At 40.9% G+C, this 27,068-nt stretch overlaps 1 protein-coding gene across 1 annotated transcript in view; it reads right to left on the reverse strand.

Annotated features, from left to right (window-relative positions):
• Positions 1–27,068, reverse strand: part of LOC120945882 (atrial natriuretic peptide receptor 1-like) — an 86,084-nt gene that overhangs the window by 39,544 nt on the left and 19,472 nt on the right. The window contains exons 2-5 of the mRNA XM_040360431.1: positions 11,180–11,273; positions 7,639–7,726; positions 1,234–1,373; positions 357–509 (exon numbers count right to left, since the gene is read on the reverse strand). Of these exons, the coding sequence (XP_040216365.1) occupies positions 357–509; positions 1,234–1,373; positions 7,639–7,726; positions 11,180–11,273 (475 nt within the window). The remainder of the gene's footprint in view (positions 1–356; positions 510–1,233; positions 1,374–7,638; positions 7,727–11,179; positions 11,274–27,068) is intronic.

Raw genomic sequence — 27,068 nt, forward strand, 5'->3', positions numbered from 1 at the left:
CATTTAACATGTTAAGTTCTGTTTTAGGCTCAGGGCTTGAATCGTCCCTTATATTTTTAAATGGAAACATGTTAATGTTTATCCACCTCCTAAACATACATCTGTTAATCTATTGGATTATTAATTTTGAAAATAACAGACAAGGAATGTAAAACCATGATATTTCTGTTGCAATAAAATACGACATGACAATAATTGTGACACTTGACCCTTCGTCTGTTTCTCTTATATACATTGCTAAATAAAGGCCCAACGGTATTAGTATTACTCCTTAGTGTCCCACTTTAATTGTTATTAGTAAGTTTAAATTCAGTATACTAGTATTCAATACGTTTTTGTGGAGTGACATAACATACCAGAGTGAATTCCAGCACGGATCCTGAGCTGAGTGTTTGGCTTATGAGGAATTTGAAATGTCTTGCACACAGCAACTAGGTCTAGAGCCATGCTTGCAATTTCACCGGCGTGGTAAATACCATTCTCTTGAGGCACTCCAGAAACAACCATGTCTTAAAAGAAAACATATAAATTGTATATGTTAAAAAACAAAAAGATGGCATTCTAGAAAGAATAATAGTAGTATACAGTAAGCATAACTGTAATGTGCTCTCTAATGGTATAGCACATTAAAGTCAATTGGCAGGACAAGAGTACTGCAAGGAAATAAGATCTTACACACCTATTATATAGGAATTGAAGGATGAGCTCAGGCATGTTTGCAAGCCGCACGTACAGAGGCCGTCAGGAAGTCGGCACTGCACAATGCTAATCACAAGCAGTGAGACATTTCCTGATCTCTGCAGCCACACATCAGGACAATGTCTCACTGCTTGTGATTAGAGCTGTGCAGTGCCGACTTCCTGGCGGGCTCTGCACGTGCGGCTTGCAAACATGCCTGAGCTAATCCTTAATAGGAATATTTGTGTTGTGCCTTCTTTTTTTTTATCCCTGTTTCAATAAATTATGTTTTTAAAAGGCCTCATAAATATATGTTTCTTGACCAATTGGATTGTAAATTAGAATTGTTTGTAAGAAATAGGATGTTATAGAAAGAATGTATATAGTTTCTGTGGGTGATGTAGGCACATCCAACATGTTTTATACATGCAGTTCAGTACCTTCTGAACTGTGGCACAGGTAAAAATAACTTTAAAATGGTTTTTGATGCAGCAACTAAACAGAAAATGATCACATAGGATGGCTACAAAAATATTAGGGCATTCCAGCACTTACAGGCATCGCCTATCGTCTCCACTTTATAGACGTCATAGTTGTCAATGATGTCATCAAAGGTTGTGTAGAGTTTGTTGAGGAAATCTACCACCTGGTACGGTGTACTGGTGCTGGACAAATGGGTGAACCCCACAATGTCACTAAGAAGGGAAACAAATACACTAGATTTATCAAACGCCAGCATACATTACATTTTGAATGGGGAAAAGATCCATAGTGTTTCACCTATGGGGGAAATTAGGAAAATATTACTATCGTATATCACTAGGTTACTATCAATTAAAGGTCAAATCTAGGTTTACCTTCAGTCTTGTGCAGTTGTACAGACTCCTCTACTGTATCAAAAAAATGCTTACGCTGATCTTTCCCACATACTGTGAGCTTTTCAAGGTGTGCATAGAGAGCAGGATGTCTAAAATCATTGCTGTCCTTCTCCCCATCCTGATATCCCTGGCCCTCTCCTTTCATTCACTGGATTTCAAATCTTTCAATCACTGAGGTTCAGAATTACATTTGATTGATACTAAGGGGAGTCTACGTGGAGATACATTCTACCTAAGAATGCCAGTTCCTCTTGACCGACATCCACCCATTTTTGATTGGCATTTTTGTATTGATATAACTCCTCCCAGGAGTCAGCCCAGTGTTGGACTCCCTATATTAATGGGCGGCTTTAAATCCCCCGTTACATGATGGCCATTGTAAATTCCCCCTTACATTGATGGTCAGTGTAAATTCCCCCTTACATTGATGGTCAGTGTAAATTCCCCCTTACATTGATGGTCAGTGTAAATCCCCCCTTACATTGATGGTCAGTGTAAATTCCCCCTTACATTGATGGTCAGTGTAAATCCCCCCTTACATTGATGGTCAGTGTAAATCCCCCCTCACATTGGTGCTCATTGTAAATTCCCCATTACATTGCCAGTCAGTGTAGAATCCCCCACTATGTACTTGCCAAAGATTTCCTGCTTTGCTCTACATGATTCAGAATTTGCAAGAAAATGTTTGCCCAGGGTCCAGTCAATATCAAAGACGGCCCTGAAGCTATATACAGAACCCTGCTGGCCCCTTCCACCAGTAATGATCTGCTTGCATTTCATTGGGAAGCACAAAGACCCAGTGTAATCACTGGGTCTAAAATACCATATGTAAGGAAAACAGAAAGCATGTTAATTAGCATGTTGATAGGGGGAGGAAGAAAAAATAGGATATGTAATATACTGCATAAGCAGATTAAATTTCAGCTTTAACATTGGTATATATGATTTTATCATAGTTCTGTTATTTAAAAGTATATATTTGTTTTCTTTAAAGTAAATGCTGTATTGTCCATAAAATTATACATAATTAATTGAAGCACACAAAGTGTGAGATCTCATAGAAACCAGTCAGAATGTATCTTTTAATTGATATGATTATTCACTAAGGGTTACAGTTGTTTGCGTTGCTCTCTGGGCTTATTTGCTGAACAACCCTAATGCTTTCCAACAGGCACATTACCATGATCATTTTAGGATATATCTCCTAATTCAAAGTAGTTACAAACCTAAATACACTGTTTTCTATACATTATGTTTAAAGTGTTAATAAACTGCATCAGAGTTTACAAAAAAAAAACACCTGTAAACCAATCGCGGGCTCCATTGGTGTAAGTGTCCGAAGTCGCATGCGTGGGAGCCCTCGTTTCCGGCATGAAGTTCTGAAGGTCCGGCATGGTATGCCAAACTTTCACATGTGCTGGTGTTGTCACTGGCTCCATCCAGGGTAAATATATCCTGAACGGTGCACGTTTAGAAGATGTTAATTTTACCTACACGAAAGCCTTATTATAAGCTTACCTGTAGGTAAAAATACCAAAGCAGGCTACCGCTTTAACACTATGTACTTGCAATTCTGAAGTGCACACTTTAGCCAATGCCTGATGCCAGGATGAAACCTCCTTTGGCCAGAGGATCTCCCAAAATGTGTTGGATGTAAATATATTCCACATCCACACCCAGGTCTTTTGCTTAAATAATAGCTTTTTCACCTTATTTCACATAGAGAGTAGTGCAAAACATAATACAGTGTAACCTCGGATTACGAGCATAATCCGTTGCAGGAGAATGCTCGTAAATCAAAGTACTCGCATATCAAAGCGAGTTTCCCCATTGAAGTCAATCAAAACGAAAATAATTTGTTCCGCATTGACTTCAATGGGATGCAACACCGCATGCGGGCAGAGGCAGGAGGGCACCGGAGAGCCTTGAAAACGGCCGAAAAGGCCCGAGGACACTTCGGCTGACATCAACAAACCTCTGAAAGATTTCCCACCCGAGATTTGCCAAGGTCAGCCGTGCTGTCCTCGGGCCTTTCTGTGCATTTCCGAACAGTGCAGATCAGCTGCGATCGGCAACGTTCAGCTCTGCTCGGCTCTGGCACCCCCCCACCTCAGGCCAAAAGTAGTACTGCACACCGCTTTGGCCTGAATCATGCTCGGTTTGCGAGGTAACACTCGCAAACTGAGTCACGATTTTTAAAAATACAGTGCTCGTATTGCGGAAAACACTCGTTAACCACGTTACTCGCAATCCGAGGTTCCACTGTAGCTCCTGTCATTTAAAAGCAACATTTCAAGCCATGTCCAGCTTTTTATCAAGCTAGAAGAAACTACTGCTAGTTGATCCTACCTTGATATAAAACCTGGATATATGGTGATTTGAAACATCACTTTGAATGCTTTTGAGTTATTATGTTTTCAACTACTGCCTATATGAAATAAAGTGAAAGAGATAATTTTTTAGGCTTCATTGGACAGCAGCAAGCAGCGTTATCACAGAGCTGGGAGGGGGGGGGGGTATCAAAGGGCTGGTTGGGGATGGAAACAGCTGGAGTTAACTTTTTACATATTACTTAGCAGGTCATTGGTTACCAGGCAATCCTAGCAACCAATTACCAGCCTGTTAATGTGAAAAGTTAACCAACAGTTCCCACCCCCATCCAGCCCTCGGATATCGATCACTGTGTTAGGATTATTATTATTATCTTAATTTATTAGCAGTTGAATGCAGCCCTGAGCCCTCCATGCATTTACATACATCCCTTATGTGGAAAAAGGTTGCTGACCACTACTCTGTGTGATACATTGGAATGGTCACCACCATAGATCAATAATTATTAGGCCCACCATTACCTTATACAGCCTACCTGACAGTTCCTTAACCCCCAACCAACCAGGCACCCAAAGGAGAAGAAAGAGGCAACCCACTGTTTTTTTAATTGCTGGGAACTCCAGAATTACTCCACATGTGGCCAAGGGCACTTAACCATTTCAGTCCCTGCCACAGGAACCATTGCAAATTGATGGGGTCCAGGCCCAGTACAGGAGGGATTGCTCTACCCCTATTGGTAGCCCTGGTCGTTATGGTCAGATAGGCTGTGATACCAGGTTTCACCTTTAGGTGGCTATATGGATAAGCCTTGTCTCAGTAAAACAGGACTGGCACGTGATGGTGCCCTGTTTATGGCAACAGAAATTGTTTATTTTACCATTCAAAATGCATATAGCCTAAATATAACTGCAGATAATACCCAAGAGTAGTTTTGGGTGAACATTTCGGCCTGAGCACAAGTTTGGGCTGAACATTGGCTGTTTGTCCCATTCGGGGGAACACCCGAATTTGCAGGGTATTCGGCAAGTCTTCGCCCCGTGTTTCTAGGACACGGCATGACCCCAATCTCTGTGTCCAATCACAGCTGATCACATATAAATACAGGAAGTGCCAGGAATCGACCTTAATCACCTAACACTGACAGAGTGTGCGGCGAGGAGAGCCAATCAGTGGCATTTCCTCGCAGGGGAGAACAGGGCATGTAATCAGGGCGCTGATTATCAGTGCCCCGTTTACAGGAAAGCCCCAGAAGTGCCACCAATCAATGCACCCATGAGTGCCACCAATCAGTGCTCATGCGTGCCCATTAGTGACACAAATCTGTGCCCATTACTTGTGCCAGTCAGTGTTGTCTTTTGATGCCCATCAGTGCCTCCTCATCAGTGCTGCCCATCAATGCCTATAAGTGCTCATCAGCGCCGCCTATCAGTGCTCATCAGTGCCGCCTCATCAGCGCATATCAGTGAAGGAGAAAAAATACTTATTTACTAAATTTACTGACAGAAACTAAGAAAAACGTTTTTTTCTTCCTCCAAATTTTTGGTGTTTTTTCTTTTTTTTTGGTAAAGAATAAAAAAAACAGCAGTGATTAAATACCACCAAAAAAAAGCTCTGTTTATGTGAAGAAAATGGTTAAAAAATCATTTTGGTACAGTGTTGCATGACCGTGCAATTATCATGCAAAGTGCGACAGCGCTGAAAGCTGAAAAATGCCCTGGGCAGGAAGGGGGTGAAAGTGCCTGGTATTGAGGTGGTTAAACAAATTTTAAATTTGTATTGTTTCACTTTAAGCATCATGTAAATCACTGCTCCTATAAAAACAATCTTTTAAAAAAAAATTGCATTGATACATGTGCCCCAAGGCAGCACCCAGACCCCCACACACTTTTTATGGCCAGTTACCTGCATCTAAGCCTTCAAAATAGGAACTTTTGATTTTTCATAGACTTCAAAGGGTTTTGCTGTTCGGGTCAGAACTTTTTTTCTGTTCGCGATCTCTGGTGTTCAGCCTATCTCTACCCAAGAGTAACATACCCAGCACAATAATGCCAAGAACAAAATATTTCTAGAATAACCACTGGGTACATTTTGCAACCAAAAAACAACTTTGTCTGCTTCTGTCTAGAGGAATATCCCCAGTTTCTTAAAAAGTCTTTATAGTTAGGAGATGATACATTATAATATGCAAAGTATTTCCAAAAGGGAATTGTCAACATTCAGAATTATCAACTGGTGACAATACCGTGTGGTTAGAATTTGACAGCCCCTTTGTCTGTTTGTTTTTTAATAGATTAATTTTGACATTCTAGATACAGTATGCATTTAAATGTGTCAACAACACATTGGTGACACAATCAAACCACAGGCAATTAGAAGTGTAGTAATCCTTGTACCCTCAACAGCCATACAACTTGGCTCCAAAAAAATAATATTGTAATCTGTGTTTTGGAAATAGGTACATTTTGTTCATAGATTAATTTAAACCAGTATTTTAAATGTTAGTTACATGATGGAATTTTCCAATCCTAAGGCTTCATGCACACTGGACGTGTTTGGACAATTTTACAGTGTTTTTTTTAACATTTTTGATGCATTGAAAAAAAAAAGAAGCTTTATAACGCTAAGGCTCAAAAACGCAAAAATGCTGAAAACATTGAACAACTCAGTACAAAGCTACTGGCGGTTTTATAACGTTAATATAACGTCCAGTGTGCATGAGGCCTAATAATGGATGCACATTTAGGAAATTTATAGGAGAGCATTGTTGTGGGGTACCAGCTGAAAATTTTCAACATAACCAGTTTGTTTTGTTTGTTTGTCCATGCATTCAACATATACAGAACCTAAAAGGAATGATATTCTATGAAAATTGCATGGATTATTTTTTCTGAAAATGCTTTGTTTCACTGTTTAGCACCCTATTAATTCACATTCAAACAAACCCACAATATGCCTCTTATTAACACATAGGGGTTGATTTACTAAAACTGGAGAGTGCAAAATCTGGTGCAACTCTGCATAGAAACCAATCAGATTCCAGGTTTTTATTTTTGTCAAACCCTTATTGAACAAGCTGAAGTTAGAAGCTGATTCGCTACCATACACAGCTGCACCAGATTTTGCACTCTCCAGTTTTAGTAAATCAATCCCTTACTATGTGTACTGTGTACATTGGGCTCTTAGGAACTGCACAAGTTCCACCTAACTCTGCTACGGCTATGCTTAGAAAAATACTCAAGGGCAGGTGTATGCTGGTGTTTGTATGATTCAATTAACTATAAAAAAATATGGGTGGTAGGATAGCCATAACCCTTGTGCACACACAGAGACAGGTAGGGCTTGGATGATCCTCAGAAGTCCAAGTACACCTAGCCATACTCTTGCTGGGTGATATCACAGTGGGAAATAATTTCTCAGCATACTCTTGCTGGGTGCTATCTCAGTGGAAATGTATTTCCCAGCATGGTAAGAATGTCTTCTATCAATAAATGGAAGGATGAAATGCATTTCAATGCTTTGAAATGTGTATTAATATTTCCAGTACAAAATTACAGGCATCAACGTTTTGGAGTCTATTTCTAAAAACCAAAGACAAGGAAAAGTAGGAATGTTTGCCATAGTGACCAGTTTGATTCCTTGTTTTATTTTCCGATACAATAAAAAATTAAACCTAATTCATGACACCCATTTACAGAAACATATAATACTGTACATACTAATTCAAGTAAAATCTCGGTTGACTTGTACCTACCTAAAAAATACAGTTGCGCTGGTATAGCTTTGAGCTTGTGTGTGTTTTCCTTGTCTCAGATCATCTGCAACCTGTCTTGGTAGCATACCTTTGGACAAAAAATAGATAGCAACATTACAAATTGTTTAACAAGCTTATACTGTATATGCATCCATTTAATTTGTTGGGGTCTAATACCCCCATATTCTTATATTCTTATTTTGTAGGCAAAAGTTTCATTTTGCTTTTCGCCTGACATGAACACCACAAAGAACAGGATAATTAAATTGCAATTCAGAGTGTCACATTTGTGGGAGATCTGAGGCATGCGGAGACACCCCGGAGTCATCAGGGTTTGGTGCACTTTTAGATGAGCAGCAATTTGGTCGGCCATGAAATACAACTTTCTCATCAAGGAACTGGTAAACACACTCAATCACACACTAATGAAACATATCAAAATAATTATGTATTTACTGCCTGAAGAAGACTGTTAACCAGAAATTTTGGTCGAAACGCGTAGGGATTTTATATGTAGAAATTCATAGGAATTCACTGTTGTTTTAACTTTGAGTCTATGGGGGTTATTTACGAAAGGAAAATCCACTTTGCACTACAAGTGCACTGAAAGAAGTCAAGTGCACTTGAAAGTGCACTGAAAGAAGTCAGCCAGGTAGGCTGATGAGTTTGCAGTCTGTGAGAACTGTGGTGGAGAAGTAGCCAGGTGGGATAGTGAAAGGGGCAGCTGCAGCCAGGCTGTCTGGTAGTGCCTGAAGAGGTGGTGCTGGGATCAGTAGCCACAGGGATGTAAGCTGGACACTGTACTTTGCTAAACAACCCAAGGGGCCCGGGGTCCCTGCCTGTAAAGGGCCTTTGCTTCAAGATCTGACTGTTGCCTTCTTTGTCAGATTAACTATCAGTGTGCCAGCTAGGGTTTCTGCAAGCAAGTGTGCTGGAGGAAGCAGTGGAGTATATATAGACTGTACATAGGAAAGTTATCCCTGAAGAGTTGTTCTAAGTCAACTGGGCATCCCATAATATCCTTGTTCCCTATCCAAGTTTTATCCCCTCAAATAAAAATCCAAAAACAAAGTACTGGACTGCTCACTGACTCAATTATGTCTGTGGAAATTACGTGTGCCTGGCAGTACAGGGTGGGTGATCCCTATTCATCAGCGACTTCTACGTGGGGTGCGCTACAGCAGTGTGTTTCTTTATACTTGACAATACCTGACTATACCTAACATGCAGAATCCTAATGTTGGTATTTTTGCCTGTTCCCATTTCAACGCTCAGTCATTTCTATGTTCAATGCCCTATGCTCAAAAAAGAATATGAGCATTTTTTTTGTTGGCTAATCAGGCATTTTTGGCCACATTGACTTTAATGGAAGCACCTGTGGTGTGATGACTATGCGCCGGCAATAGCGTGAATTGCGTCTACCTGTTTGTCCCCTGCTCCATCTGTTAACCACCTGTCATTTTGGGCTTTTCATACAAATAATGTGGATTTTTGGAAGTGCAGCTGTCTGGAGCCTCTTCTTTCAAAATACATATAAGGGTTCTCCTCCTGAAAAACTCTTCTCCTCCTCTATCTTCGCCTTGAACAGCCAAGGAAACAAATGCCTGAAGCTTGAAGCACATGCAAAAAATGTTGCACAGAATACTTTAAGAACACCCAAAATGCTTAAAACACCAGGATTTTGTTATGCTCGTGTGAGAAGGACTAAGTCCTTCTCGTAGTAGCTCACCTTTCCTTCCTTGCAACTCCCTCCTAGTAATGACTTTGAAACCTTCCAGTCTTCGTATCTCCAAGATAATCACAGAGCAGGGGCACAAAATGAGTGGAGAACCGAGTACTCAGACCTTACTTGAATTACATCACTGCATCTCTTTGAGAATAAATTGCTCCACAGTACCTGCAGCCAGTGGCCACTGAAATAACATAGATTCATGCATTGCTGCCGGCCGCTGGTCTATTCAGATGGCCGGACCTTGAGCGCCGGCCACCTGAATAACGGCAGCTGGTTGGCTGTGCGGAAGTGCCTATCAGAGCCAGCGGCTCTGATAGGCTTTACGAGTACAGCCCTCAGCCTTCCGGATGCTTATCCAGGGGACGTACGGGGGGTGCCTTCCTTGGATAAGACTGACAGGAGTCTCAGCCAATCAGGTTCACCGGTTCTGGTTACCATTAACCTGGTTGGCTGAAGCGTCATCGAGGGCGGGAGAAGACATCGAGGGACGTGGAAGGAGGATGGCTGACTCCCAGAAAGGTAAGTGCCGGGCGGGGGGGGGGGAAGGGGCATTTTACAGGGCACAGCGGCGACAATGGGCACAGTGGCGACAATTGACAAAGTGGCGACAATTAAAGGGCACAGTGACATCAATGGGCACAGTGGCAACAATGGGTACAGTGGTGACAATTAAAGGGCACAGTGGGGACAATTGGCACAGTGGCATCAATGGGCACAGTGGTGACAATTAAAGGGCACAGTGACATCAATGGGCACAGTGGCGACAATGGGCATAGTGGCGACAATTAAAGGGCACAGTGGTGACAATTGGCACAGTGGCGACAATTGATGGGCACAGTGGCTGCGTTTGATGGCATGGCACAGTGGTGACAATTGATGGCACAGTGGCTGTGTTTGATGGCATGGCACAGTGACTGCGTTTGATGGCATGGCACAGTGACTGTGTTTGATGGCATGGCACAGTGGTGACAATTGATGGCACAGCGGCTGCGTTTGATGGCATGGCACAGTGGCTGCGTTTGATGGCATGGCATAGTGACTGCGTTTGTTGGCATGGCACAGTGGTGCGAATTGATGGCACAGTGGCTGCATTTGATGGCATGGCATAGTGACTGCATTTTATGGCATGGAACAGTGGTGACAATTGATGGCACAGTGGCTGCATTTGATGGCATGGTACAGTGGCTGCGTTTGATGGCATGGCACAGTGGTGTGAATTGATGGCACAGTGGCTGCGTTGGATGGGCACAGTGAGGCTGCAATTTCTTTCTTTTTTTTTTTCGTTTGCGCCCCCCAAAAAATTTTGAGCACCAGCCACCACTGCCTGCAGCTAAAGACCTTGGTTTACAGCTCATTTACAGCTTGTGAAGAATTTATAATAATTTGATAGCCCATAGCGTGGCCACTGACTCACTTTAACATCAAGCCAAATTTTGACAAGATTGACCTATTAGCCCATCACTTTTGAAAAATTACCACATTCTCTGGTAAAACATTGACATCAGAAGCTACAATGGAGCACTTGATAGCAGAAGAAAAAACTGATACAAGTTATAAACTCCCCTTATTATGTAATGTATATTTTTATAATGAGTAAACAAGGATACTATACATTAATATTTTGTACAATATCTATGCATTTTCTATATATGTCTTACCAGCTCCAAGAAAATATATGTTTTTTACCTCTACATTTTCATTATAGTTTACAAATAAAGTCTTACTAAAACAGCAGATGAATGCTATTAATCACCAGTGCAGCCAAAAAAACAACAACTGGGTAAGACGAGAAGAAATACATTAACTTACTGTACAGTAATCTGTCTGTTTTTTGCTTTTCATGCATTAGATCTTGGGTACGTTCAGCAACTAACAGCTCCAGATGTTTACTATATTTTTCCATCTACACGCAAAAATAAATGTAAATGATTAATCATGCGTTAGCATTAGCTCAATATGTTTCAACTATACAGTATGGTAGAAATGTGTGAATCACAATACTGTCTAAAAAGAATAAATGTTTGCTTTTTCAATTGTAAAGCAGTTCACATATATGTATTCCTACTGCATAGTTTAGTTGTTTGGTTCAAGTTCTGATTTAAATTTGTAAGTAAAACTTCCTGAAGATGATTGCCTATACACTCACATTAGAACCATCAGTGAAAGAAACTGATTTGAAATACGGTATTCGTGGGGAAAGTGGAAAGCCCTTTAAATGTAGACTTATTTATATGTGCATAATATCACATTCATTATGGTGGCAAGAAAGCAATATCATATTATGGCATTTAGCATTTGAAATGGAAACATAAAGCTTATTTAAGCAGTTCTAGTAAGCATAGAGGTCTAGAACCTGGCTATCGATCACTGTACACCTTGAACTAAGCTACATAACACAAACTAAGGAAGCAAATTAGACATATCTTAAAACTGCACAGTAAGTAGGATTGCAGATATAAAGTGCATTAAAAGAAAGACTTCAGCTCAGGTAAGCTTGTGATGAGAACACGACGTTGGCAGAAATGTATTATTCAGCATATAAGTAATTTGTTTTGCAATGTAAACAAATGGAATTTATATCATTATTATTTAGAGTAATATGATGGTCAGACTTTCAAAATATGTAACCATTTAAATATCTAAAAGCTTTAATATAACTATAATGTAGAGGTCAGAAGCTTTTTGATGTAGCCACTAGCTAAAGCAAACTCCAGTGGGCATTTTTTCAAAAAGAAAGCAGCAAGATGCGGGTGCAGGCCCCTTTAACTCCATTCCCATTTTTTTTACTTGGGGCAAAGACTTAGTTTGCCCCCAAGAAGAGGGTGGTGTCAGTAGGGCAGAGATTGGTGATAGTAGGGCAGTGAACAGTGTCAATACCTTTTTATTTTTATTATTTCTTTATTATTTTTTACAACTTTCATTATTTTTTACAATATCATTTTTTACAATAATTTTTTTTATTTTTTAGGAGCCCGTTTGGAGGCTTTGATGAAATATCAGGGGTCTAAAAAGACCTCTTATGCCTCACTTTTGAGGACAGATTCTCCAGTTCCTTTCCTTTCAGCTACGGTATATACATAATGTAAAATGTAAAAACAAGTATATATGTGCAGCACTAGTGAAAAGTCTCTAAAGAACAGAGACAAGAGAATATATGTAAATATAAATGCATAATTTAAAGTGAACTGGAATATTTACACAAAAATTACTATGAACAGTAATAATAATAATAATATTCCAAAAAACATAACATGGATAGATGTAACAGTCAATGAAGGTGTTTCATCAAACAAACAATATATTGGTGAAAGTGTCCAAAACGTGATTCAAATAATCAAAAAAATGGGCTGAACATGCATGTATTTTGAAGACAAAAAGATGTGCCAGAAAACAAATTGATAGTAGATCCACCACCAGAAAAACCAAAGGCTTACCAGAGAGATTGAACTCAAGTAGGTGCACGCCTAATCTAGCTTTATGCTGCAATACACCATGGGCCCTTTTACACGGGGCAGATCAGTAATGATCCGCCTACGTGTGTCCGTAAGCTCAGCGGGGATCGCTCAGTATATCCCCGCTGAGCCGGCGACTGACAGGGCGGTCCCCGCACACTGTGCAGAGACCGCCCTGTCTTTTCTCCGCTCTCCCCTATGGGGGGATCGGATGAACACGGACCGTGTGTCCGTGTTCATCCGATCCGATCCGCAGACGGAAGAAAAAATAGGACATTCTTCCGTCTGCAAAATCGGATCTTTGCGGAGGCGGGTGATTACGGGTGTCAGCGGATGTTTATCCGCTGACACACGCAATCACATAGGGACCAATGTATGTCCCTTATTCATCCGCAAACGGATGGATGAAAAAGGGCCCCATGGGAAGGCTGCCTCTGCAGATAGGACCTCCCGGTATATATGGTAGATTCGGACAGTGGACCTCAATGGGATTTGTTTTTAATCGGAAAACCAGATGGGTAAATAATCTGGTAAGTAATGTAATTAGGAAAAGAAGAAGGGAGGCACATAGTGTAATTCCGTTTGAAAACAGGAAATATTTATTATAAAAGAAGGAATAAAACACACATTTTAGTAGATAAAAAGTGATTGAAATAAAAAGCAGTGGCTTCAGCAGAGCGTACCGATGCATTTTGTCTCAGAAGACCTCATCTGGGGTATATACATAGTTACATTGGTCTGAGCTGGAACTATACTATGTATATGTCTAGAAAATGGGACTGTCCCAGCAGTTCTGGGACACTTGGCAAGTATGGGGGTAGCTTCCCTTGGTTCTGAAATTTTCTGATTGGATTCAACTGATTTGATTCACCCCTATGGACCGGTCTGTGTAAATTAACTTGTGTCCTTTTAGACCCGCCTATCTACAAACCAAACCAGTCTGCTAAAAAAAATGGTGGGGGATCTGTACCCCTCCATCTATGCTGATGGGATTGGAGGGCAGTTAGGTGTAAACAGACAGCTGGTCTTCCCATAGAGCAGAGCGTGCTGTCTCCGTGTCCACTATGCATAAACTGAGTGGACACAGACCTGCCATCTGCCCACTCTGCTTCGATCAGTGGATAGATCTCCTACTCAGCAAATGGATTCCACCACATGTGGAAGGGGCCTGTCGAGACAGGTGGCAAGCAGCGGGGTGAGATGCTGCTGTGGTGTTGGTGACTGCAGCACTAGTGACCTGGAGAAATCTCCAGGGATTCAGGGCATGCTACTGTATGTATCTATCTATCTATCATTATTGTCATTAGGACATTAGGTTGCTATTGGAGATTTTATCATAATGTATATGCATTGAATTTTTACACCTTTTTTGGGATTTTGTTGGCAACCTTTTAAATACAGACACTTCATTTTAAATGTACAAATATAGATTTCATTATTCATTTTATTTCATAAAATATTTACCACTTAAATCATTACATCGCAGCTAGAGCGCAACTGGTCGTACCACTATCTGACAAGTATATTCCTGTATATGTAGACCCTCTGTTATCTTTTGTAAAGAATTACTGTTTTTAATAAGCCACAGATTTAAGTGGTGAATATTTTATGATGTAAAATGAATAAAGAAATCTATATTTGTACTTTTTAAATGAAGTGTCTGTGTTTATATGGTTTCCGACAAAATCCCCAAGAAAGTGTAAATATTAAATGTTGATATTAGGGATGGTGGCAACCCACACCTACACTTGAAGGGATAGAAGACCTCCTATCATAATGTGTATGAAGATGTGAAAAGTTGCTAAAGTGACCATATGCTCTATGAATGTGTGTGTGTGTTTATATTTATTTAATGTTAATGTAAACATGGATTTATTAGAGCCGGTTCATACTGAGGCGACTCGTCAGGTGACTCAGCCGCCTGACAAGTCGCGTCCCATTGTATTCAATAGAACCGTTCTAATAGGAGCGACGCAAGTCGCTCCGACTTAGAAAAAGGTTCTTGCACGACTTCGGGGGCGACTCAGGGCGACTTGCATTGACTTCTATACAGAAGTCATTTTGCAAGTCGCCTCTGAAGTCGTCTTCAGGACGCCTTGCCGAGTCGCCCTCGAAGTCGAGCCCCCCCAGTGTGAACCGGCTCTTATTATAGCAATATAGACTATATTACACACAAATAAATATCCACATGTTCATATTACCAATAAATCAATATAAATACATATGCACAGTGCATATGTTCACTTTAGCAACTTTACACATCTTCATACACATCATAATGACAGTATAACATCTCTAATAGCAATCATAATGTCCTATTCACAATAATAACCATGAATAACTGCAACTTTTATCACTGCAATAATATTTACAAACACTTGGACTTTTTACTTTCAGAACTAGTTTGTGGGCCAGAGCCTAAAAGAACTCAGCTTCTCCAAAAGACCCAGCTGCTGTGGGGAGCCCCCCCCCCCCCCTGATCAATTGCTACCACAGTACTCCAGTTCTAGTGGGATCACCTTAATCCTTGGGCATTTGATCCCTCCAGCTGTTTACCTGTTTTACCAGAGCTACTCTGGACTTCCCTGAAAGGTATGCTGTTGATAAGGATAATCACAAGTAGCTGTTTGGGTCTTGTACTGTTCTACTGTAGGGATTTTCTGATAGACATTCTCTGCAAGATATGCATGTTCTTTGCTATCTAAACTGTTTTTGCTTAATTGCTTCTAACATTGCACCTGTTTAGGTGCTTGCCAATGATTTCAATGCTTCACTGTTCTCATAAAAACCCTTGCCCTCAGGAGTTGTTTCATGTGTTGCCAAGACCTTCACAGTAGTCTGGCAAGATATTTTGCTGGCTAGCATGCATAATACCAAGGCTTTTCCACTCTGACTGCTCCTTGGGATATAAGTGACCCTAATCATAAATGTGATTGCCCCAAGGTGGGCAACATAGAGCTCCAGAGTTTCTTCATTGTCCTTGCATGGTAAAAGTGAATAAGACTCAATGGTTGGCAGGAATGAACCAAGAATGGGCAGGAGAGCAAAAACTACAACATCTACAACCACAACCAGTTACATATTGGGTAAGGTTGAATAAAGACAATAGTCCATCGAGTTCAGCCTGTGTTGGTGGACGTGTGTCAGTGTTTATAATTATTTCCCATATCCCTGTATGTTGTGTTCTTTAAGATGCACATCCAAGAGCCTGTTAAAAAATACCCATACTCCGTGCTGACACCACCAATTGTGAAAGAGAGTTCCACATCCTTATTGACCTGACAGAGAAACCCCCCCTGTGCAGTTTAAGGTTAAACTGCTTATCCGACAATCTCATTGTGTGGCCCTGTGTCCTCTGACACTCCTTGAAACTGAATAGTTTTTTTTACCTATGCTGGGATCACCATTGAGATATTTGTAAATTGCTATCATGTCCCCTCTCAAGTGTCTCTTTTCCAGCGAGAAAAAATCTAGTGCTTGCAGGTGTTCCTTGTAATTAAGGGGGTCCAGACCCCTTATTAGTTTTGTTGCCCTTCTTTGGACCTTCTCCAGTTCCAGCACATTCTGAGAACTGGTGACCAGAACTGGACAGAGTACTCCAGATGTGGTCTAACCAGAGTTTTATATGGTGGCAGGATTATCGTTTTATCTGTGGAGTATATCCCTTTTTTTATGCATGCAATTTTTCTGCCAGCTTTGGTAGCTGCAGATTGACATTGCACACTATTGCTCAATCTGTCTACTAGGACCCCCAGATCTTTCTCCATCCTTGATTCCCCCAGCAGTTCTCCCCCTAGTGAGTAGTTTGCATTTATGTTTTTTGCCCCCAAGTGATTACTTTACATTTCTCCACATTAAACCTCTTTTGCCATGTAGTTGTCTACTCCATTATTTTGTTCAGGTCTTTCTGTAAAATTTCTATATCCTGGTGTGAAGTTATTATTATGTTAGCAGATTGGTCAGGTAAGACTGACCTTTCATAAACCCATGCTGATTACTACTAATGATATTTTTTTCTTCAGTAAATTCTTGGATATAGTCCCTTATCATCCCCTCCAATAATTTACCAACTATTGATGTTAGGCTGACTGGCCTGTAGTTTTCAGGGATTTGTCTCTGCCCTTTTTTTGAATATTGGTACCACATTGGGATTCTCTCTAATCATCTGGTACAATTCCTGTCAGTATGCTGTCTGCTAAGATTAGGAACAATGGTCTGGCTATAACCTGACTGATTTCTCTGAGGACTCTCGGTGTAAGCCATCTGGTCTTGGTGATTTATTTGTATTAAGTTTATTAAGCATTTTCTACTCTGGCCTATTAGCTACAACAGTATTCCCTGTGACGTGTCACTAACAGTACTGTTGCGGTCGGTATACCCCTCCTTTTCCTGTGTAAAAACTGAGGAGAAGAAGGCATTTAGTACAGTTGCCTTTTCTGTGTCATCTGTAACCATCCTCCCATCCTGGTCTTTTATGTGGGCAATGTGCTCTGATATATCTAGAAACATTTATTTGGATTTGTTTTACTCTCTTTCGCTATGTGTTTCTTGTTGTTTTTTTTTGGCCGCCCTGATTGCATTCTTATAAATCTTATTAGATTCCTTGTAGTGTTGGGATGTTGACAGTGACCCATCCCCTTAATATTTTTTAAAGGCCATTTTTTTCTCTTTAATGAGGCTTTTTACATTATGGTTTAGCCACCCAGGTTTAAGATTCGCTCTTCTATATGTATTGCCCATTGGAATGCACTGTGTGAAACCTTTGTTTAATATGCCCCTAAAGCATTCCTATTTTTCTTCTGTGTTCAGTGTTTTTAGGATTTGTTCCCAATTGATGTCATGTAGTAATGACTGCAGTTCAGAAAAATTGTCTTGTTTGAAATTTAGTGCTCTTGTGCTATCCTTGTGCCTCCTTTTTCTACGATTTACGCTAAATGCAATCATCCTATGATCACTAGATTCCAAGTTGTCCCGTATTGCCACATCTGAGATCAGACTTGGATCATTTATGATTAATAGATCTAGCAGGGCATTCTTTCTGTTAGAGGAATCCACAAATTGGGACATGAAGTTGTCCTGTAAGACATTAATGAAATGACAGACCTAATGAGTGAGCTGTCCCCTCTGCCCAGTCAAAATCTGGATTATTGAAGTCCCCCATTATGATGAAATCATTTTTTAGGACTCTCCACCTTCCTCTCACTTTGTCATTGGTACCAATGTGTACCATGACCGCTGGGTCCTCCCCAGCCCCGCCCAATAATCTGTCCACCCGATCCGCGATGTGCTAAACCTGAGCGCCCGGTAAACAGCATACTGCTCGGCGACCATGGTCTTTCTGACAGATTGCCCTCTCTGTCCTCCTAATGATTGAGTCCCCCACTACCAGCACTTGTCTAACCTTTCCTGTATCTCTGCCCCCCTCTGCACTTCGGAACTAAAAGATACTCAGAAGCAGTAAGGCTTCTAATGAAAAAGTGGTGTTCTCACAGGAGGACTATGACTTGGGCTGTGGCAGTGTGATTGAACACAAGATACTCACATGAGGGAGTCTTCTCATCAAGCAAGGAAGTTAAGCTGATGCTAGAACAGATGATGCAACCAGGGGACGATCAAAGAAAGTCAGAAGAGCAGGGCCCAAGTGTGGCTTCAATCATCTTTATGAGGACGAACAGCGCTCTGCTTTTGTGCAGACCATAGACATCTAAATACTTTTACCATAAGGGATGCCTATCCTCATCTATGGATTCCATGCTGCCCTAGAACAGACCAAATTGCTCTCCACGCTTAATCTCGCTATGGGTATTGCCAGATCCTTGTCACCAAGGTGTAAGCCATTTTCATTACTCCCAGGATGTTGCACCAGTTCAATGCTTTGCAGCCAGATGTCACCTGATTGAGACGTTGAGACGTTGCTGTGAAGAGTCTATGTTTGTGCAACTTCCAATATTAAGTTTTGTATTATTCTGCAGTGTATGCATTTTCTTTGCCATCATGTACCTGTTTTGCATTATTTTTTCTAGATTTGCACTTGTTTAGTAAACTGAAAATGACAGTTACTCTTTGTCTGATCATTTCACCAACTTACCCAATTTGGAAATTGTAATGTATTAAGATGATCTGGGACAACCTGATGTTTGCAGGGGATTGCTACATTTCGGAGTATCAGTCCCTTCACTTCTTCGTTTTAGCGACCAACTCTGTCCTTTCAAGACTGGGACCCCATGTGCATCCTCCTTTGCTGAAGCTAACAGCTAAGCGCATATCAATGTGACATCCATTGGACATACTTTTCACATTATTAAAATAGAATCATTGTCAACCATATCATCATTATAATATATGTGTTCACCTATTGGCTCATTTACTTACTGACCAGGGGTCACTGAGGACAAGTGGTTCACACTTGTCTAAACTGCAGATTGTAAGGTACAGTGCTGGATACAGAAATTGGGGTTTATTTACTAAAACTGGAGACTGCAAAATCAGTCTTACTTGCAGACTGCAGAGAACCAATCAACTTCTAACCTCAGCTTGTTGAATTAAGCTTTGGCAATAAATTCTGGAAGCTGATTGAGATGCAGAAATGAGACTGATTATGTCCGATGTGTCCGCCATTAAGTAGCAGTCATGATAAAAATTGCAGATTGCCACCATTACAAGTAAAAAAAAACAATAATAATAAAAATGCCATAATTATATCCCCTATTTTGTAGACGCTATAACTTTTGCGCAAATCAATCAATATACGCTTATTGCAATTTTTTTAACCAAAAATATCTAGAAGAATACGTATCGGCCTAAACTGAGGAAAAACACCTTTTTTTTATATATTTTTTGGGGATATTTATTATAGCAAAAAGTAAAAAATATTGCATTTTTTTCAAAATTGTCACTCTATTTTTGTTTATGGCGCAAAAAATAAAAACCGCAGAGGTGATCAAATACCACCAAAAGAAAGCTCTATTTGTGGTAAAAAAGGATGTCAATTTTGTTTGTGAGCCACATCGCATGACCGCGCAATTGTCAGTTAAAGTAACGCAGTGCCGAATCGCAAAAAGTGAGCTGGGGGGTTAAGTGGTTAAAGATCCTAAAACACCACCTTACCAGTTCACCTAATGCTGGACCTAAGCAGATTTGGTTATCACTAATGAAAACCAATACTAATTAATTTAATACTTTAATACTTTTTAATACTTGCTGTTCTCAAAACATAAAAGTCAACTTTTCATCCACACCACTATAAGAGTAGGCTCTGCCATTGGTGATCTTTTTATGACATCTTGGCAGTATCAAAACTGGAGCCTCCAGCTCCATGTCAACCAGGGGCGGACTGGCCATTGGGACTTTCGGGCACTGCCCGAGGGCCCCATGCCACTAGGGTGCCCCATCAGGGTTGCCAGGCTCAATAAAACCAGGACCAGTATGTAAAAATCTATGTTTTTTTTTTACATCTGTCTCTGATATGTTCAAAACCGACATGCTTTTGATGTTAAAATCCTGAGATTTTTAGCTGCCCTGCCTATGCAATGCCTTCTGTCATGGTGGCCATCTGTAAGCCCGGGGGCCCCATAATCTTCTATTGCCCAGGGGCCCCATGAGTTGTCAGTCCGCCCCTGATGTCAACCATACTGTAACTGTACAGGTACTGGATGGGCAGGTACAGAGCATGTCATTATTTCAATTTCCATTGACCATAGCAGGATGAAAGGACAATTTACTATGACACTGTCTGCAAGGCAGTTTTATGTGACGATGGAAGTGTTTCTAGCAAGCACAACCACTCAGATCCTATACACACATATTAATGCACAGCACCATTTATATGTTGCAGTTACAGTGCCTTGCAAAAGTATTCACCCACCTTGGCTTTTTACCTATTTTGTTACATTACAACCTTTAGTTCAATGTTTTTTAAATCTAAATTATATGTGATGGATCAGAACACAATAGTTTAAGTTGGTTAAGTAAAATTTGAAAAATATATACATAAAACAATTTTTCAGGAAAAAAAAAATTATAATTGGCATGTGCGTATGTATTTACCCACTTTGTTATGAAGCCCATAAAAAGCTCTGGTGCAACCAATTACCTTCAGAAGTCACATAATTAGTGAAATAATGTACACCTGTGTGCAATCTAAGTGTCACATGATCTGTCATTACATATACACACCTTTTTGAAAGGCCCCAGAAGCTACAACACCTGAGCAAGAGGCACCACTAACCAAACACTACCATGAAGACCAAGGAACTCTCCAAAAAAGTAAGAGACAATGTTGTTGAGAAGTACAAGTTAGAGTTAGGTTGTAAAAAAAATATCCAAATCTTTGATGATCCCTAGGAGCACCAACAAATCTATCATAACCAAATAGAAAGAACATGGCACAGCAGCAAACCTGAAAGAGACGGTCACACAACAAAACTCATGGACCGGACAAGGAGGGCATTAATCAGAGAGGCAGCGCAGGTAACCCTGGAGGAGCAGAGTTCCACAGCAGAGACTGGAGTGTCTGTACATAGGACGACAATAAGCCGTATGCTCCGTAGAGTTGGGCTTTATGGCAGAGTGGTCAGAAGAAAACCATTATTTTCAGCAAAAAACAAAATGGAACGTTTTGAGTTTGCGAAAAGGCATGTGAGAGACTCCCAAAATGTATGGAGGAATGTGCTCTGGTCTGATGAGACTAAAATTTTACTTTTTGTCCATCAAAGAAAACGCTATATATTGCGCAAGCCCAACACATCACATCACCCAAAGAACAGCATACCCCACAGTGAAACATGGTGGTGGCAGCATCATCCTGTGGGGATGTTTTTCAGTAGTCTGGACTGGGAAATGGGTCAGAGTTGAGGAAAAGATGGATGGTGCTAAATACAGGGATGTTCTTAAGCAAAACCTGCACCACTCTGTGTGTGATTTGAGGCTAGGATGGAGGTTCACCTTCCAGCAGGACAATGACCCCAAACACACTGCTAAAGCAACACTGTAATGGTTTAAGGGTAAACCTGTAAATGTGTTGGAATGGCCTAGTCAAAGTCCTGACCTCAATCCAATAGAAAATCTGTGGTCAGACTTAAAGATTGCTGTTCACAATTGCAAACCATCCAACTTCAAGGAGCTGGAACAGTTTTGCAAGGAGGAATGGGCAAAAATCCCAGTGGTAAGATGTGGCAAGCTCATAGAGACTTATCCAAAGCGACATGAAGCTGTGATAGCCGCAAAAGGTGGCTCTACAAAGTATTGGCTTTAGGGGGGTGAATAGTTATGCACATTGACTTTTTCTGTTATTTTGTCCTATTTGTGGTTTGCTTCGCAATAATAAAAAAAAACATCTTTAAAGTTGTGGGCATGTTCTGTAATTTAAATGATGCAAATCCTCAAACAATCCATGTTAATTCCAGGTTGTGAGGCAACAAAAAACGAAAAATGCCAAGGGGGTGAATACTTTTGCAAGGCACTGTAAATTTGGCCTTTAGCTTCTCTACTCAAGTTTGAATACATCTAGCCCCATTAATCTCCACTAATAACTGACACCTTTTCTTCCTAAGTTTTTAAAGTGGAACTATAGCAACACTTTTTTTTCTCATTATGGATAGATTATGACAAGGTTATAACCCCTTCTTTTATGTTTTTCTTTTTCTTTATTTTGCCGCGTACACCCGATCGGAATTTCTGACAAGAAAACCGTGGATTTTTTTTCCGACGTAATGTTGGCTCAAACTTGTGTTGCATACACACGGTCACACAAATGTTGTCGGAAATTCCGAACGTCAAGAACGCGGTCACGTACAACACTACGACGAGCTGAGAAAAATGAAGTTCAATGATTTTGTGTCGGAAATTCTGATCGTGTGTACGTGGCATGTGTCTGTTTGGGGGGATTTCCCTTCACTTTCTGTCCCATAGCCAAAATAGGGAGTGAGAAGCAATCCCCACAAATTAAGGGAAACTCTTGGAGTCTCCCAGGTCACCAGAACCAGAATACTAATTGGAAGATTTCCCCTTTTACTGTCCTAGGGAAACCCCAAAATTTGCGATTTTCTTTTACTTTCACTTTTAATGATAATAGTAAACAGGGCATATAGAGAGGGTGATTCTCCCTAACAGGGGCAGAGGTAACAATAAAAACATGGCAGGTGTTCTAATCCATCACCACTCTGTCCAAACGCACATCAATCAATGAAAGCCTAAAGCCCCATACACACTATCGGTTTTCCTGCAGGTTTTTCTCTTCAGGTTTACCAAAACCATGTAGTGTTAGGCCCCGTACACACGACCGGATCTATCCGCTGGGATTTATCCGCGGATCAGTTACAGCAGATAGATCCGGTCGTGTGTACGTCCGAGCGGACATTTCCCAGCGGATTAAAATCCAGCCGACGGATTCCCAGCGGATAAAAATTTCTTAGCATGCTAAGAAATCTATCCGCTGGAATCCAGTCCAGCGGACTGATCCGGTCGTCTGTACAGACTCACCGGATCAGTCCGTCCGCTCCCATCCCTCGCATGCGTCGTAATGATTCGACACATGCGTGGAAGTATTTACCTTTCAGGGTCGCGCACGTCACCGCGTCAACGTCGCGGTGACGGCGCGGCCACGTCACCTCAGATGCATTCCGCGGGGATTTCGATCTGATGGTGTGTACAGCCATCAGATCCAAATCCACCAGAGGATTTATCCGCTGGAAACGGTCCGGCGGACCGTTTCCAGCGGATATCCTCTCGTCTGTACGAGGCCTTAGGGCCTGCCTGAAACTCTTAAGGTTTGATCTCATATTAGATGGTTTTGGTAAACCTGAAGAGAAAAACCTGCAGGAAAACTGATAGTGTGTATGGGGCTTAAGGCTTACCATTGATGGATTGTTTTTCGTACACAATTGAGCTGGATAGTGGAATCCTCCTCTGAGACATTGTATTCTGACAGCAGGGACTCTCTAGTGTCAGAATACACTGATCAGTGGCTGCAGCCCTTTGGCTGTAGCTGCTGATTGAGAAAGATTTTTCGACAAGCCATTTTGACTTTAATCGAGCTGAAGTGGCCACACATGGATCGAAATTTAACCAGTCTTTACTGAATCAGCTGGATTTCGATTCATCTATGGCCCGCCTAACACCCATTTTGGTACTACTGTGCACAATCACATGGTTGGAGTTGTGTGACAATGAGATGTCAGGGGAGTGGCTGATGATCGCTGTGAGTAGAGGAGCTCGGTGACAGCTGTGCTGGGTGGAAGGCGGAGAAACATGTGTGTAAACGATCTGTAGTATCTTGGATAAAGTTTGTGAATTGTCGTCGTCATCATCATCATGTTTACTCGGAAGAACATTGTAAGAAACCATTGGGGTTTTCTACTTCTATGCCTTTCAACCTTCATTGCTGCTAGTTATGGCCCCGGGGATAACGACCTGAGGCAGGAGGTTTTGTTGCCGTGTCTATCGATGACCCAAGGGATCCGTACAGCTTTCTACTAGCAGGATAAATCAGTGGATGACACACACAAGCCTGCTTTGATTTCCCGTAATAGGTGGTTTATGCTCTCTGGTAAGAGCACATCTATTCTTGTGGTGGCGATTAATCTACACATGGTTTCAAGGTGGAGGGAGTTTATTTGATCTTGGATACAAGATAGAGCTTATTTTTTGTCCCACTATTTAGTGACTCTTCATTTGTGTTATCTAATATACGCTTGGACTTATTGTTTATTAATTGGACGTCAGCGCAACACATTTTATTTTAACTTGTTTGTTTGTGATAACATCTCACATTAGTGGTGCAGCACGGTTTAATCTTTGTTTACACAATCACATGACTAAGCAATACAGAGATGTACGTGTGTGAATTGGTGTTTGATGTAAGTAACCCAGACATAAAAATTACTAATTTAAACATTCAAATTGACACACACCGGATAAGCTGACCATATTCACATATACAGTATGGCCCAGATTCACAGAGAGCGGGCGCACATTACGCCGCCGTAGCGCAAACAATGTATGCTACGCCAACGCAGTGCAGAGAGGCAAGCATGGAATTCACCAAGCCAGTGCTCCCAACACTGCGCTGGGTTTCGAAGGCATACGCCGACGTAGGTGGAAGTGGGCGTGACATCATGCAAATGATGGGCCGAGCGCCAGACAGATACGTATCATGAACTGCGCATGCACCGAGACGTGGACGCATCCCCCTGCGCATGCTCACAACCACATTGGAACAACTGCCTAAACTACGCCGGATCACTGCGTACTGCGTGAACGTAACCTACGCCCAGCCAGACACGTTCAACGTAAAATACGCCGGCTTGTGTTCCCTGGTGCAGACCTTTGCATGTCTGCTGCTGGGTTACACCTCCTTTATGGGGAATAACTTTACGACGGACGTACAACTTACGCGCACTGCGTCTGGCGCACCTATGTTCGTGAATCGCCGTATTTCCTTAATTTGCATATTTGAATGGCTAATCAATGGGAGCGCCAACATGCGTCCAGTCTAAATGTGCGCCCATCCTACGCCGGTGTAAGCAAGTTACGTCGGCGGGGTGAAGCCTGTTTTTAGGCACATCTTAGTTTGTGGGTCCGGCGCACAGATACGACGGCGCACAATTGTACTTACGTCGGCGTATCTTGGTATACGTCGGCATAAGTGCTTTGTGAATCTGGGCCTATAACTTTAAATTGTAAATAGGTTACTGATTTTCTTTTAAACAAATGGGGTATAGCAGGAGAGCTTCCAGTATGAAGCTGACTTGCTTCTTGCTTTCAAGAAAAACTACCAAGTGTAATGCAGTGGCATATTATATTGAGCAATAGCCTACACAGCAAAGTTACATAAATGCCAAATATCTCATTTTCGGTTTATAGTGTTTATACTTCTATACATAGTTCTGCATGTTATTAGATGCTCATGAATATCTAATATACCGCAGTTAAGATGACTTAAGCAATATTGCAAAAAAATGTCCTAATGTATTTCTGTTACTATAAGTCCTCATTCAGTTATATTCACTTAAGATTGAACACCGTATAAGCATAATTTGTAAAAAAATAATAAAAAAGAGGTTGTTTCAGTAGTCAAAATATTGCTTCCTACTGATGGGCTTTATAGCCAAAAGTAAATATATTTTTTCACTAATAACTGAAAGGGATCTATTTAAAAAAAAAATCACAAAAGATTCACATAGCATTCATTCAGGATTTACATAGTTTTATTGTCAAATTTGTTTATTATTTTTTAAATATAACAAAGATTGACAAATTGAGTGCATATAAGGATGGTGGTACAATATTCAAATAGCAATACAGCTAAACATATCAATTTATGAACAGGATGAGTACATAACAATGCAAAAATGTAACAAGTAGAGCAACAAATAAACAAATACAGTATTACTGTACATCAAAAGCATTAACAAATTCCCTCAGAAGGAAAAAAGTAAGCTAGCGACTATTGGTTCATTTTGCAAATGCAGTAATAAGGAGATTAATCTAATAGATAGATCTAACAGAAAAGATAAACCTGTGTTTAAGTACCACACAATATGAAAAGAAAGGTAGAAAACAAAATATAGGAGTAGATAGAGAGAAGAGGGTAATAAAAAGGAGGAAAGGGAATGAGGGGGTGGGGCTACAAGTGGTGATCCCAAATTACTAAAAAGTATAGTCAAGGCAAATAGAGTAAAATTGGTCATCAGTCTGGAGGTAAAAAATACTTAACCCAAGGAAGCCAGAGTTTCTCAAATTGACCGATTCTATCTCTTTTTGGATTGCTTCCATTTAAGCATGAATAAGAGCTTTATTAGTGTGCATGGTTTCAGCTAGAATTAAATATTGAATTTTCCATGCCTTAGCAATGGTTTCTTTTGTGGCTGTAAAAGAAGGCGAAATTGATTCTGTGTGATTCCATCAGGCTTCAGGTTTAATAGGGCTGTAGCAGGATTGGGCTGTATAGGTGTATGAAAGATAGTTAACAACTGCCTTCCAGAATTTTTGGGCAATTGAGCAATCCCACCAAATATGAAATTGAGTCCTAGACTCTGAACACCCGTGAAAACAAGCTCCAGGGTAATCAGAAGCATATTTCGATATTATAGTGGGGACCAAATACCAACGGGTTAGCACCTTAACCACTTACCCCCCGGACCATATTGCTGGTCAAAGACCAGAGCACTTTTTGCGATTCGGGACTTTGTCGCTTTAACTGACAATTGCGCGGTCGTGCGACGTGGCTCCCAAACAAAATTGGCGTC

The sequence above is a fragment of the Rana temporaria genome, chromosome 1 (genome assembly GCF_905171775.1).
Source record: "Rana temporaria chromosome 1, aRanTem1.1, whole genome shotgun sequence".
In the NCBI taxonomy this organism is placed as follows: Eukaryota; Metazoa; Chordata; class Amphibia; order Anura; family Ranidae; genus Rana; species Rana temporaria.